This window comes from Populus nigra, chromosome 10, assembly GCF_951802175.1.
Source record: "Populus nigra chromosome 10, ddPopNigr1.1, whole genome shotgun sequence".
NCBI classification, from domain to species: Eukaryota; Viridiplantae; Streptophyta; class Magnoliopsida; order Malpighiales; family Salicaceae; genus Populus; species Populus nigra.
Genome location: NC_084861.1, coordinates 15,378,809 through 15,393,361, shown reverse-complemented (window position 1 = coordinate 15,393,361; position 14,553 = coordinate 15,378,809). Strand labels below are relative to the sequence as shown.

General features: G+C 33.3%; 1 protein-coding gene, 1 long non-coding RNA gene and 1 other non-coding gene across 5 annotated transcripts; 1 reads left to right on the top strand and 2 right to left on the bottom strand.

Moving 5' to 3' along the window:
- Nucleotides 1-1,926: 1,926 nt before the first annotated feature.
- TRNAL-UAA (transfer RNA leucine (anticodon UAA)) lies at nt 1,927-2,009 on the top strand. The gene has a single exon. It is a non-coding gene; the product is annotated as a tRNA-Leu (tRNA).
- Nucleotides 2,010-2,144: 135 nt separating this feature from the next.
- Nucleotides 2,145-5,572, bottom strand: LOC133704064 (glucomannan 4-beta-mannosyltransferase 9-like). The gene is made up of 9 exons (XM_062128801.1): nt 4,770-5,572; nt 4,577-4,675; nt 4,227-4,479; nt 4,009-4,119; nt 3,771-3,907; nt 3,401-3,514; nt 3,089-3,288; nt 2,788-2,982; nt 2,145-2,682 (listed from the first exon to the last, which is right to left on the bottom strand). Exons 1-9 carry the CDS (start codon nt 5,088-5,090, stop codon nt 2,520-2,522), a joined length of 1,593 nt encoding a protein of 530 aa, XP_061984785.1. The 5' UTR covers nt 5,091-5,572; the 3' UTR covers nt 2,145-2,519.
- A 5,377-nt stretch (nt 5,573-10,949) lies between these two features.
- Nucleotides 10,950-14,439, bottom strand: LOC133704751 (uncharacterized). Of its 3 annotated transcripts, none has more exons than XR_009844117.1 (5): nt 14,065-14,439; nt 13,554-13,634; nt 13,355-13,454; nt 12,504-12,757; nt 10,950-12,257 (listed from the first exon to the last, which is right to left on the bottom strand). It is a non-coding gene; the product is annotated as an uncharacterized LOC133704751 (long non-coding RNA). The 3 variants fall into 3 exon arrangements; XR_009844118.1 differs by having other exon boundaries at nt 13,554-13,627; XR_009844116.1 differs by having other exon boundaries at nt 13,554-14,438.
- Nucleotides 14,440-14,553: the final 114 nt, after the last annotated feature.

The following is a 14,553-nucleotide window of genomic DNA, read 5'->3' as shown; positions in this document are numbered from 1 at the left end:
TCCTTTTAATATGGATTTTACAGTAAAACACTAAGGTCTTTTAATTATAATTTTTTTATTTGTTTATTTTTTTAATTAATTTTTTTGTTTAATTCAGTTTATTAATATTAATTTTTTTTATTAATTATCACATTCTCATGATACGAATTTCAGATTTGGTAAGTTAACCTAGTTTGACAGTCAGGTTTTTTTTCTTAATTAGTTTTTTTTTTCGATAGATATTTTTGTTTGTTTTTTTCTTTTTAATTAATCTTTTTTATTTAATTTAGTTCATTAATATTAATTTTTTTTCTATTTAGTTATCACACTCTCATGACACGGATCCCAAGTTTGATGGGTTAACCTAGTTTGACGAGTTAACCCAGTTGATTCAGATTTTTTTTCTTTTTCTTCATTAGTTTTTTCTTTGAATTTTATTTTTTAATATCGTAACTATAACTAAAAGAGGTTAACCTTTCACTGCGAATTGTACTGTGTAAATTCACGTGAAAAGCAGATGCCTCTGAATATAAAAGGAGACATTCTAAAAAATAACTCGAAAAGAATGTACAACCTATTTAATAAACTTAACTAAGGGTCTAACCCATAATCCTATATGTTTATAAACCAAACTAGTTATTTTTTTTTTCAAAAACCAAATAATTAAATGGTTTTCTTGAAATTTAATTCAAGAGAAAACAAATCATAAAACTTGATAATAATTCATCAAATAACCCTTAAATATTCATCAAACCAATTTGAAAAAAATTAAAATTACAGCTAGGATCAATTTGGAATTTTATCAGATTTTTAGGGGTCAAATTGTAATTTTATTAAATTAGAGGACCAAACTGAAAATATCATAAATTCATAGCTATATTATAATTTTGCCCATAATTCATCATCAATTCTATCCAGAATCTCTAATTATGCTCCAGGGACCAATTTGTATTTTTTTCAAAGTTTAGGGACTAAACTATAATTTTCATAAATTAAGATACCAAAATGAAATTGTCATCTTCAACCTCAAACTCAGATTTTTCCACAAATCATCTACTGATATACCAAAATTTCTAACTCAAATTCATTATTTAAACAAACTATAACTTAAAATCATCATTCTTACCTAAAATCTTCTAAAATCAACTAAATAACCCATTACCCATAATAATTAACTTATAATACTCCAATCAATTCATCAATTAAACCCAAAACAAAATCTTCAAAATCTTAATCTTCAAGGAAACAGAAAATCAAAGCTAAATAACATAGTTATACATAATCAAAGTGTAAATTTTACCTTTTAAACTTATTTTCTCCTACTCTCTTTTCTAACCTTTATCCTTTTTTCTTTTCTCTTTCTTTTCTTGTTTTCTCATAGTTTTATCTCTAAGAATTCAGATCTCTCCCTTTTTCTTTCTCTTTCTATCTCTTTCTCTTTATATTTGTTAACTCTTTATTCAATTGCTATAATATCCCTCATTCATTTATATATATAATCTAAGATTTAAAGAGATTTGTTGTCTTTTCCTATTAATTCTCTCTTTTATTTTCAAAACATCATATTCTAGGTTGATTTAGTGGTTATAAAAGTGGAGTTCCAATGATGATAATGATAAAAAAGTACTCTAATCAAAAGACATCATAATTCATGTAATAAAAAAAGAATATATATTACTATTTTAAAGGGTGTCAATTTAAACAAAAATAAAAGAAAAAAAATCCTTATTTAAACAGCTAACAATTCAAGAGTATCCTTATGGATTCGTGACCTAAAATACTGGGAGACTTGCAAAAGAAATCGAAAACTTAGGATTTGTGAGAAGAATGAAGAAAATAAGGGGGCTCTTATATGAGTGCATCAACGAAAAGAGGGAGCTGTGATTCACGAGTTTTTAAACATATCTAAACAATAAGTTAAATACCGTTCTGTAAGTCTACGTAGAAGCTGGTTTGCCCGAGAGGTTAAGGGGGAAGACTTAAGATCTTCTGTACATAAGTACGCATGGGTTCGAACCCCATAGCCAGCACTTCTTTCCATTGTTATTTTTTGTATCTTTCAATAAATTTTTTGCATATTTTTTTAATTAGTGGGGGAAAAAAAGAAAAAGAAATATGTGATACATTGTGGATGATTGCTCAAACGATAAGAAAGATAAAGGGTATACATAAATTGCGAAAATCTTTTATTTCAACTATAGATTCCTTGCCCATCTGCAATATTATTATCAAGACAAAATTCCAACTTTCTATTTCAAATCATCAGCCCATGCAAAGACGTCTACATTCATGGGAGCACAACGTATGTGCTACTATATCTACCAATTTACTCTTTCCTTGTTATTTTGTACCCTGAAAATAACACCAAATCACAGAGGTTTTTGTAAAAAGAAATCGAAAATACAGCATCCCTTATGTTCAACAAGAAAAGAATGACCAGCCTTTACTTCAATAGCCTGCAACAAAGATAAAAAAAAAAAAAAAACTGTCCCTGATGGAATCACAATGCTGTAGTTTCTTGGAGACAAGAAAGATTCTTGCTAAGAGTGGGGGACAAAGGTGCCAATGTAACCAAATCCTGCAATGAAGAAGGCAATGGATTGGAGGAAGAGGAATATGTAATATCTGTTCTTTCCAAAGGCAAAATCATAGCATCCACAGGAGAAGAGATAGGCTCCAGCACAGAGTTCTAGCAAATGTAATCTGGTAACATTCAACCATCAAGAAAACAACATCAGACTTCATCTCAGAATCATTAAAAACTGGTTTCCTGATAACCTCATATGGAATCTTGAATGTTAAGCTTACCTTTCTCCGATCCTAATCCGCGGTTTCTTGGTAGCTTTAGCAGGTAATTTGGCCTTAAGAGCATCTCCTAATTTTTCAGTGACAACCCATTCATTCACTCTTCCTGCCTCCAGAAGACCTATGAATGTCGCCTTTGTCCGGTGCAGAGACATAACATTCTCAAATAGGATCCAGAAAACCATCAGATGGAGTGATCTGCAAGATTATGCAGATTTGAAAGCATTAGAAACTATCAGTTTTACAAAACTGGACTATAAGAAAGTTTGGTTAACCCTAGGATAAGATGGATGGATGGACAGACCTAGGGGTTCCAACAGCATTGAGGAGAGTTACAACTGAAGGAATATAGACAGCTCCCCATTTAGGAACAGTTACTTCAGGAACCAGAACAGTTGCAGGCAAAACAACGCAGTAGAATAAAAACGTGACAATATGTGCCACAATCTTGCGGACGAAGAAGAAACTGTAGATCACATAACATTTCTTCCACACTGACACTTTCTGCAGTAAATAGTATGCTAACTAGTCAAAAATGGAAGATGGACCAACAATTTGATCAGATTTTCTATATTCTTAATTGCCAGGTCAAAGAGGGTGTAATGAAAGAGCATACCTTGTTTTTTACTATTTCTATAGCCATTTTCCTGAAGAGATTTGCTGGCCCACAAGACCATCTATGTTGCTGATATCGATATGCTTTGAAAGTGCTTGGCAATTCATTTTTCACCTAAAAATTGCAAAAAGACAACCAAGTTTTAGCTAGGAGCACACGGAATTGATAGTAAATTTTTTAGCTTATTATCTTTTAATAACATGTGGCAGAGGATATCGAGTGCAAAGACTATTCACAAATTCAAAATCTAACAACTAATACGACATACCAATTACCAAGCCAGCTGGTAAGGCTGGTGGCTAATAAAAATTTGGTGGGATTTTTTAATTTGTATTTCCATTTACGAAAGTCAGGGGGCTGAAAATGATACCTTGAGGTCACCAACATAAACAAACTTCCAGCCTTTGAGGCTAGCCCTGACAGCCAAATCCATGTCCTCTACCGTTGTTCGAGCCTTCCACCCTCCAGCTTCATTGACTGCTGATATTCTCCACACACCAGCAGTACCTGTACCCAATTTCCATATTTGTATCAATCTGTCTAAGACATTTATGGCACATTAAGAAAAAAACCAGACCAATTTAGTGCTTTATTAAGATGGGTTTTACCATTGAATCCAAAGAAAGCATAGGTAGCAGACCCCACTTCTTGTTCCACAGTGAAATGGTAATCCAATGACATCTCTTGCATCCTTGTCATTAAGCACTCATCAGAATTGACTACAAAATTGCCCCAAAAAAGGAATGATCAGATCAACGTTCAAATATTTAGTGGACCTCAAGGATTAAATTCATTAAGTATGTTTAAAGTTACTGATCAAGATTACCGAATTTCCAGCGAGCTTGAACAAGAGCAATTTCAGGATTGTGAGCTAGAAATGGTATGGTGCGCCAAAGAAAGTCAGGTTCAGGCTGAAAATCAGCATCAAATATGGCCACATAATCACATTGTTTAACATAGCTGTGCTTCATGCCTTCTTTAAGAGCTCCTGCCTTGTATCCATTCCTGTTGTCCCTGATCTCATACTTTATATTGATGCCTTTGCTTGCCCATCTCTGACATTCTACTTCCACCAAGCTCTGCGCACGCGCGCGCGCACTTTTAAGTATAATTTACTTTGGACACAAACATAAATCCTTTAGCAAACTACAAGGTGAGTTAGAGGTAGAAATTAACCTTAATGGCAGGGTCTGTTGAGTCATCAAGAACTTGGATTATGATCCGGTCGGACGGCCAAGAAAGCCCACAGGCAGCTCCAATAGACAACTGATAAACCTGAAAGCAATGGAACAGTAGAGATTAGAATACAGTAACACAATAAACAAAAAGCAACAGTAAAACAAAATGACAAGAACATTAGAAAAAGTACCTCCTTTTCATTGTACATTGGAACTTGCACCAGAACCATAGGATAAGCTGAGTTACCAAGCTCAATATCATCCTTTATAGGCTCCCATTTGTACCTCTTATTTGGTTTTTTCCCGAACAACTTCACAAAAACTATAACAACCCCCATGTACACTCTTTCAATGAAAAGCATTATTGACATGCCCAAACACACTACCACCAATAATTTCAAGACCGGCACGATCAATGGTTCTATTATTACTTGCCAAATCAATCCAATGTGGCCGGAAACACCATCCCGACCGGCAGGAAACATGTTACTAGCAGATGATAAACGATCCATTGGACTATTTAGGACTGATACAATAAAGGGTTCAAGGAGGGCTCAAAAGTATGTGACACTAAGTGTCTCTGTGTGTGCTTGGTTATATAGAGGAGTACCCCTTTGCGAAAAGAACAAGAATGACTCAATTCCTTTTGCTTTCGAGTTACGTTTATGCAATGTGGAAGAGAGATAACTGGCAAGATGGGCTTGTGCCAGTCACTTGATTGTTGAAGCAGCTGTCACTCCATTGCAGAAGCAGACCCACTAGTCATATGTGATCATGCACAAACAGTAGATTGATCTTTCTAAGGAAGCCAAGAAAGACCACAAGACGATTATAGGGCAATGTGGAAAGAAACAGCAATACAAAAGGCTTCCAAGACCCCCCCACCCCTTTTTTTTTTTTTCCTTTCAGAGAAGAGAATATTCTGATCAAGTCTAGTATTCCCTTCTCTGCTCTATGGTAAGAGAAGAGAGGCCCTGGTGGTGTTAAAGCTAAATGCGTAGTGCTTAAATATATTATAAGAAATGATAAAACAACAAATAATCAAATGGAAAAGGATTGGTAATCTGATGCCAACAAAGAAATTCAGATTCTAGGTGTATTTGTCTTGCAAAATGTTTTTAATATTAATTGACGAGGCAGCACCTATCTTCATTGACAAACCATCAAGCGCATAATTTAGTCCATTTCTTTAAGTTTGTAACTAACTCAAATGAGTTTAGCTCTCACTTTCAATAATCCCATGACATTGCTAACTCTAAGGTGAATTTTCAGATTTATTTTAATTTTATGGCCTCTAATATCGATGAAAGTTTTTTGTTTTGTTTTTAATATTGGACTGTTTTTTTATGCATCAAAGGTCAATAATTTATGCTTTAATATGAAGGACTTTGATAAGATTAGATCAATTTAAACAATATATTAACAAAAAAATCTCATAAGCGCTTGATGTTTTTTAATTTTTTTAGAATTTTTATAGTTTTGAACATATTAAAACCATCCAAAAATATTTAAAAATATCAATTTGATGTTTTTTTAAATAAAAAATAATTTAAAAAGCAAAAACTACCACAATATTAAAATGGACACTTAAAAATTTAAAATAACATGTAAATCAGATTCGTTTACCTCCCAATAAAACCTCAGGATGTAAATATTTATGAAATATATAAAAGAGATAAAATAAGTTCAATATGGTAGTCTACACAGTTAGGAAATACTATTTCTTTCCATCCCATGTCACATTCAACCTCCTTTTGACAAGCATGTCTACGCCAAAGACAAAGAATTGAAGACTGGATTTGGTTGATGCCAGTTCAAGTTTTGAGCACCCCGTGTTTTACTTGGTTGCTTGGGGTTTGGAAATCATCATTGTAAGGAGAATTTTTTGTTCATCTTGTCTGTTGCTATGCGCCCCATCACTAATTTGATCGCCAAGCATTCATGGGACCATACTGTCAATTCCCCTTTCATGATCCATCTCTGATGACCAAAATCATCAAACGATTGTTCCTATCATGATGCATGTGTTCTTATTCGCTGTATAATATCTCAATGATCACTGGTGAGATTGGACATTAGCTAAAGGTAAATCATTCTCAATATAGCAAAAAAGCCTTGGCCTACCACTTACTTTTGATCTCTGACACATCTTTTTCCTTCTTCTTGGCCAATTTTTAAAGGGTAATTAACCCAATATATTTGTAGATGACCATCCTCTGAATGTTAAAAAGACTGGATGCGTGTGTGTGTGTGATGTCAACTGTAGTGAAAATGACGAGGATCAAGATATGGGGGCTGTGCGATCAATGACAAGGCAGTATCACCTTCTTCCCACTCAGCAGAAGAACAAAATTTAAGCAAGCTAAGTCGCTTCACTGACTCTAATGGAGCAGTTGGCTACAGTGGATTAAGAGAATAATTGATAAAAATGACAAGGGGTATAGGTAATTAATTACGCTTGTTCTACATTTTGTTAATTTAAATGTCTAATTCTGTCTGTAATAAAACCTTGTTTATTCGTAAAAAAAAAAAACTAAAACAAAACCAGTTCATGGTGGTGAGGCCTTCGTTTCTATATTCCGTATCATCAAGAAAGGGCTGACTTATACCTCCATCCATCATCTAATGTCAACTTTATTTGCAAAATAGAATATACTAGACGTCCCCGTGCGCTTTGCTACAGGCTCATATATATATATTTTAAAAAAACTATCAGGATAACTAGAGGAAAAAATAATACAGTTTAATTTGCAGTCAATAAATATAGAACAATAAAAAAGATAAAAAAAAAATCCGAGAAAACATAAGTGAATATGAAAAACATGTAATTTAATAAAGGGCAAGATAACCTGGGTTAATCCGTCAAACCCGCAATCAAGATTAAGAGATCGAGATAACCCGATAAAAAATAAATAAAAAAAAATCACAAAGTTAATTTTTTTAAAAAAATATATCAATGTTGAACAATGAGATAAAAAAAAATAAGAAAAAAATATCAATACATGTTAACTTTTCAAATCTATGACTCATGTTTTGGTCGGAAGCATATCATATATGGAAAAACATTGTAGCCCAATCCCCAACTAATCAAATAGTAAATGATGAAAATGAAAAAAAATCAATTATACAAAAGGATAAAAATATAAAATAACAATTAAAAGAAAGAAGACCAAAATTAAAATAAAAAAATAAATCATAGGAAAACTATGAATTTTTTATTGAAAGGTGAATTTGAAAAGAAAAATCACTTTAATAAAAGAATCAAAAGAATGACTACCAAAATAAAAAATATATATATTATAAACTTTAATTGAATAATAAAATTAAAAATAAATAAAAAATTAGAAACCAAGAGAATAAGGATCGAAGTTGAAATATCAATAATTAATAGGACAATTCTGAATTTTTGAATGACCAGTGCGATTTTTGAGAGGAGAAGAGAGAAAATAAAAAATAGCTCCGTCGACGATAATTCATCTTGTTGTCACCCCACCAAAAAAAATATATCGCGACTATTCCAATGATATTATAGAAGAACATCTTTTAGACATTGGTAGGCACCACATGGGCCGCCAAAAAGTCATTGATGTCTCCCACACGCTGACACGTGAATTCCACATGCCAACCACCTTTTCACTTCAATAATATTTTATGTTTATTAATAAACCAAATTACTCTCGATCAATTGATAATAACAAAAAAAATCAGGTTAAAAAAATAAAAAGGCCTCTTAATGTAGATTTAAAAATTTTATTTTTAAAGACAGTTAAGTTATTTTATTATGTTTAAAAAAGTAAACAAAATGATAAAGCCCTTAAACATTAATTTCAAAGTTTTTTTTTTCTAGAGATAAATTAATAATTTCATCGTGTTTTGTTTTTAAAAAATTACTCTTTATCAATCCAGTAATGATTAATACATCTCGCGAAAAGATGAAAATATCGCAAGAGCAAGTCCATTGATTTTTTTCCAAGAATAAGAAAATAATAATTACTAAATAATAAAATATGTGTACGTGTGCAGTGAATATCGCTTCATAAATTCAAGCTCGTATGATTTAGTAAATCTTCTTAACAAATATATATAAGCAACGTGCGGTTCTTATACTAGAAATTAATTAACGATATAAATAATTGTAGTGGATTGTTAATAATTGTAGCACGCATAAGAAAAACACTGCCCCATAAACAATCAATCCACTGTTCTTGAACGAGACAAATGATCTACCTAATTAGGTTTTATTAATACCAGTCTTGCAAGTGGTTTTCTCATCGTTTCCTCTGCGCTATAGTTTTATATATTAAAGGTAAAGTTTAAAATATTTAGGAGAAAAAGGCAGATCATGATTAGCTTTATTATTATTATTATTTTATATAGAAAATCAATTAATTGACAGTTCAACCTTGGGATCTCTTTAATAATTAAGGAAAGAATATGCTATGAACTGGTAGGAGGCTTCTTAATGAAGCTTGAAAGGCCGCCGGTACAGCGCGCGGCACTCAACGCCGACAAGAAGAAATTAATCTAGCTTATAGAATTTCTATTAAAAAAAATAGTATTAATTAATAATGACCACACGCAATGGAACCAGATTCCTTCTTTAGTTGTACCAATGAAATCTCTATATATAGTTTATTTATTTATTAAAATATATAATTCTATATACTCTTGCTCTTAATCATTCAAGAATAAAAAAGTTAGAGCCATGATTGCATTAGACCAAGAAGATTTGTGCTGGAAAAGGAAAAGCAATTAGAGAATCATAATTGGAGGTCAATTACCATAACAAACCATCTCAACATATATAGTTCTACGTTAATGTATATATTATATTGCATTAAGAACCTTCTGACAACTTGACTTACAGGCGATGATTAAATTATCGGGAAAACATTATTAATTAAAAAACCATTGTTAGCAAATAAATTATACTAATTTCAACCCAATGGGAACTGTTACATTGGTTAGCTAATCTTGCAAGACAAGGCATCGTTTTCGGGCTTCTGCAGTCCAAATAAAGATAAACTTTAATATTGCAAGGAGCGAGGTTATCTGGGTGAATTGAAGGCATATCTGGGTACGTAAACCTTGGAAGATACGAATAGAATGATTGTGAGATGGGAGGAGGTGCGATGTCTAGCTCAAACGAACAAGGATGAAATGAAAGAGAGCAAAATGAAGAGATAAAACCGAAGCATCATTAAGAAATTCATATATATTTTTTCTTTTAGGTTTTGGGAGTGTGATGGTTGCTAAAACATCATTTTTATGTGCTAATATTTGTTTCTCATCATACCCCACTACTGCCTACCAACCACCCTCTCCCCAGAAGATACCACACCGTCCGTCAACATGTATATCTGGTCCAAAAGCTTGTGCTACAAAATGTGAAGACAACAAGAAAGTCCAGCCCGCCCGCCCTCAAGCTCTCATCAGCATTTCTTTCTCAAAAATAAGAATCTTTTTTTTTTTATATCAAATCTCAAATACATGAGAAGCTCCCATTGTTTATTGCGTCATACACGCAGTCATGAATCCTCATGCCGTTTTCATTATTCAAGTTAACCACGAGAGACTGATCATTGACGTGATTCCTAATACTGGACCTCTAAATTACTTTTTCGAGTTATTAATTTAAATCCATAAACATACGAAAAAAAATCCATTTTTATGGACTATTTATAATGAGATAAGGAATCCATTTAGCCTAAAGTTTTAGGTTCAAATCCCATAATTGATTTATTGAAAAGTTGACTAGCTAAGCTTGCTGAAGTTCCATAAGCTTCATTTATACTATAGGAGCGCAGGTGCAACAATGGTATCCAAATGGATAAGTTTTTTAGGTAAAAAAATGATTTTGGTTTGGATTGTGATAAAATCCCAAGTTTTGGTTCATCTGAACTGAAATCCAAACCATATCAGATCTAAAACATGCATGTATATATATATATTTAGTATAAATACAAACTTGAAAAAGACGAAACAAGCTCAGAACATCAACATCAGCTGTGTATGAGAAAACTCCTATGGTGTTTTTAGTTGTTACGAGTTATCCATGGGATACGCGGTCTTGGAATGTCATAAAATTTGCTTGTTTTTTACATGACTACTGACTTGGTGACGGAGGCCAGTTAACGCCTGACTTGACCTTGTAGGATTGTTCCAAGAATTGCAAAAAAAAAAAAAACTAAAAGAGAACAAAAACTTTGGTTAGCGTATGCATGTGGTACAATGGAGTAAACTCGAAATTGGTTTTGCATGTGACAGATGACATTAAATTTCTACCATATTCCAACCTACCATCAACAATTTGCATTTAAAATCAGATAAAAGCATGACTGGCAAGCCAAAATAGTGTCCAAGGAGGGAGATAGGGCAAATATAAAATCTTGAGTGTGAAAAACGATGGTGGTATGTATTCTGGAGACAAAACTGTGACATCATTCTGTTAGGTAACCGCCAAGAGAATGAAAGACAACTCAAAGAAACTAAAACGTTCACAAATTTTCACTAACACAGCCATTCTGGCTTGCTATACCATGTTTAGAACCAGAAATAACTCAGGCTCTCATCTATATTATCTTCAAAACCACCGTGAGGATGTTGCACATTATAAATTATCACCATTTGCGAGACCCGTCCAGGATAGAAACTTGGTACGGACAGTGCAATCGTTGCTTCTGGTGAAGACATTCTAGGATCTATAAAGAATGGGGATGAAGTAATGATGAGCGAAAATTGAAGCTTCATGATTCCAACATGGATGATGTGAGATGCAAGTTTCTCAAGGCATCAGGCACTGCCTGCCCACATTGCTCAAGAATTTTGTTTAGCGGTCCAGCTATCGGTGCATCTTCTTTGGTTAAAAAGCTATGGGAGACGCCATTGATAGTGTACCTGGCCATTCTTGTGTGGATTTGAACATAATTATCAATTGACTGCAAAATTGGGAAAGAATACAGTTTCGTAGAAAGCTAAATCAGTAGTAGGATGTGCTCCACATTGATCACGAAGACCAGAGGTTTCCTTCTGACATTCATATCCAGGCTGAACAAAGCAAACAAAAATAAGTTATAAGAGCCCGAGACTAGAAGAACTTTGTGCCGAAGAGAAACCTTAGAAGTGGTAGCAAACTGGATAAATCAGCTACCCAATTCTGTTCCACGACCCAATTTGAAGTTTAAGTCTAAAACCAGAATAGGAGAAGCTTAGCAGAAAATCAGCTTGGTTTTATAAGATGGTATTTATAACATGTGTCACCGTAGTAATTATTATTACATTATTCCATAATAGCCTGATTTCTAACATTTATATACTGTAGTACCATTCAAACTTTTGTCTACCTTCTATCCTCTAACATCCCATTTGCTGCTTGAGTCTCAAAATAAGAAACGTGTCAGCACCAACATTTCAGTAAAGATTAGAAAAATAATATGAAATGAAAAGGCTCGCAGAAACAAAACTACTGGAGAAAAGAATAGATAGCAGGCATAAATAAAGTACTGACCTGTTATCATCATCTGAAATATTGTGATTTGAGCCAGTAGAGACAGTATAACCATTGATTTTGAGCATCTTAACTAAATTGAAAGAGTTGCTATCATTTCCAACTACATATAGCACCTTTAAGGGTTGAGAGGCGAGTTGGCTGTCACAAGCATGATTCAAAACTTGGATTCCTTGTAAAAAAGTCACAAACATCAAGGACACTGCCAGTGAATACATTATCATACTATATTATTTTGCTATATTTTATACAGTATAGACTTTCCGCAACTAGAACTTTAGGAAATGCTATAGCTCATGGTAATGGACTCTGAAGCACATTGAGCCAGAATCTGGTTGCAGGCGTGATAACCTGCTCCATTTAAAAATATTCACATAAAAAGTAGAAAGCAGATATCTAGATATTGAGATATAAATACCTTTATAAGTCTTATTTCATCAGAAGTGCACACATTTGTTGTTTGCACAACACATGCACTTTGACTGGGAATAGACAGATTGAGAGACAATCTACAAGTGATCCCAGGAGAAGATTCTGTAAAGCCAGAACGCAAGAACCACTAAGGAAATTGTTGAAAACCACAGCCCGGGGACAAACAGAAATAGATTGCCTAATGGATTTAAGAGCATCAAGACAACCGCCTTTATAAAGAGATTCCACTCCATCAACAACCTATCCTATCACAAAATCAATAAAACAGGAATAAACAATAGATCCCAAAAATCTTTTTTAAGAGATTTATTTGAGCATAGAAGACATAAGAAATCATCAAATTCCAAACAGCTGATCATCACAATGGCTCAAAACACAGAAAATGCAGCACAAAGCACCCACTCAACGCACTTGATATGCATGGTTCCACCATATTTCATAATCCTTACTGGACAGGACTGCTATGCTACTTCACAGTACCCGCTCAACACACTAGATGTGCATGGTGCAATCATATTCCACCTTCCTTACTAGACGGCTATGCTACTGTATTTTGTAATCCAGTCAGACCGGTCCAAAGTTGCTAGAAATAAGGGGAGACAAGAAAGTGACTCATGTCTATTATATGAAGGACCATCTGTAAACAACTTTCAGAAACCTTTGAGTCAATCACAGAAAATGTATCAATTCAAAGCAGCACAAGCGTTCAAGAGGAGAATTGTAATGTAATGTGTGTGTAAAATGTATGATTATTTCATCTGTAAAATCTAGAGATGAGAAAGCATGACGATAAACTTAGAACAAAAGTTCTGGTAATATAAAAGCTTAAAACATTACCAGAAAGGAGAACCCTGATAAATCCATAGCCTTCAGGGAAACAAGCTCCAAAAGTTTCTCAGGTGTGGACACAAGAAATTCAGGTTCACAACTTGCCAAACTATATAGGAGGCGAGAACTTTTAGTGAGAACAGAAAAGCAGTGATTTTAATTTTTTTTATTTACAAGAGCATTCATGCACAAGAGAGAGAGAGTTTACCATTCCTGTCATTGAATGGATCATTTGGAGTAGGAAGGCTAAAACACAGCCCCAGCCAATCATTTTTTAACACACTGTAAGCTACACAAATGTTAATTAATATAAAATAATAACACACCAAGTTATTTCCCAAAAGAAAACCCAACAAGCTCAGATTTTGCTTGGAAACAAGTCTTAGTTTTCCAAAGCACAACATCTGATATCTCAATAAAAAAACAACAGCAAATGCAAGTGCTTGCAATGCCCCATAATACACACATCAATCAATCAAACAAACAAGCAAAACCTCCTTCTACCAATTCCTGATTCTGGTTCAAATTCATAAATCTCCTAACAAACAACACAAAACACTTAAACCAACAAAAACAAGCAAAACCCACATCACAATTTCTCATCTTTCTCACTCTAAACCATTCAAAACATAAATAACTCAACTTTAATCTCAAAAACTAATCAACAAAACCCAAATATACTTCAAAAAACAATGCACAAGTTCCCTTCTTTTACTTACCTGGCACATCCGACGTTTTCCAGACAGGCGGCGCTTTTTGGTTGCTATAATGGAAGCAAGACGAGCTGAAACATTTGAGTCCTCCTTTTGCATCTTCTTTCTTCTTGCTTTGTTCTTCTCTTTGGTCACCGCATCTCCTTTTACCATTTTTCCAAATTATTTATAACTTATCAGTCTCTTTATAATTTTATTTATTTATGCTTCGAAATTATCATGCTTTGTATGTATATTTACAGAGAAAGTGCGAGATGCTGTGTTTGTTTCCTTAAGCTGATTTCTGAACTAAAGCCGGCAGGGTTTTAGTTCTGTCTGTGGAGGTTCCTGTGCGATGGTGTCTGTATTTGATGTTTCGCAGTTTCTTGAAATCTTGTTTTTAAAAATTTTATTTTATTTATTTAAAATTAATTTTTTTATATTTTTAAATTTTTTTTAATGTATTTATATTAAAATTAATTTTTTAAAAATAAAAATATTATTTTAAAATAAAAA

Coding starts and splice junctions, on each gene's coding strand:
- LOC133704064 (XM_062128801.1), bottom strand. CDS start 5,090: ATGGATCGTTTATCATCTGCTAGTAACATGTTTCCTGCCGGTCGGGAT. Junction 4,480..4,576: donor CAACAGACCCTGCCATTAAG/GTTAATTTCTAC, acceptor GCGCGTGCGCAG/AGCTTGGTGGAAGTAGAATG. Junction 3,289..3,400: donor TAGAAATAGTAAAAAACAAG/GTATGCTCTTTC, acceptor TATTTACTGCAG/AAAGTGTCAGTGTGGAAGAA.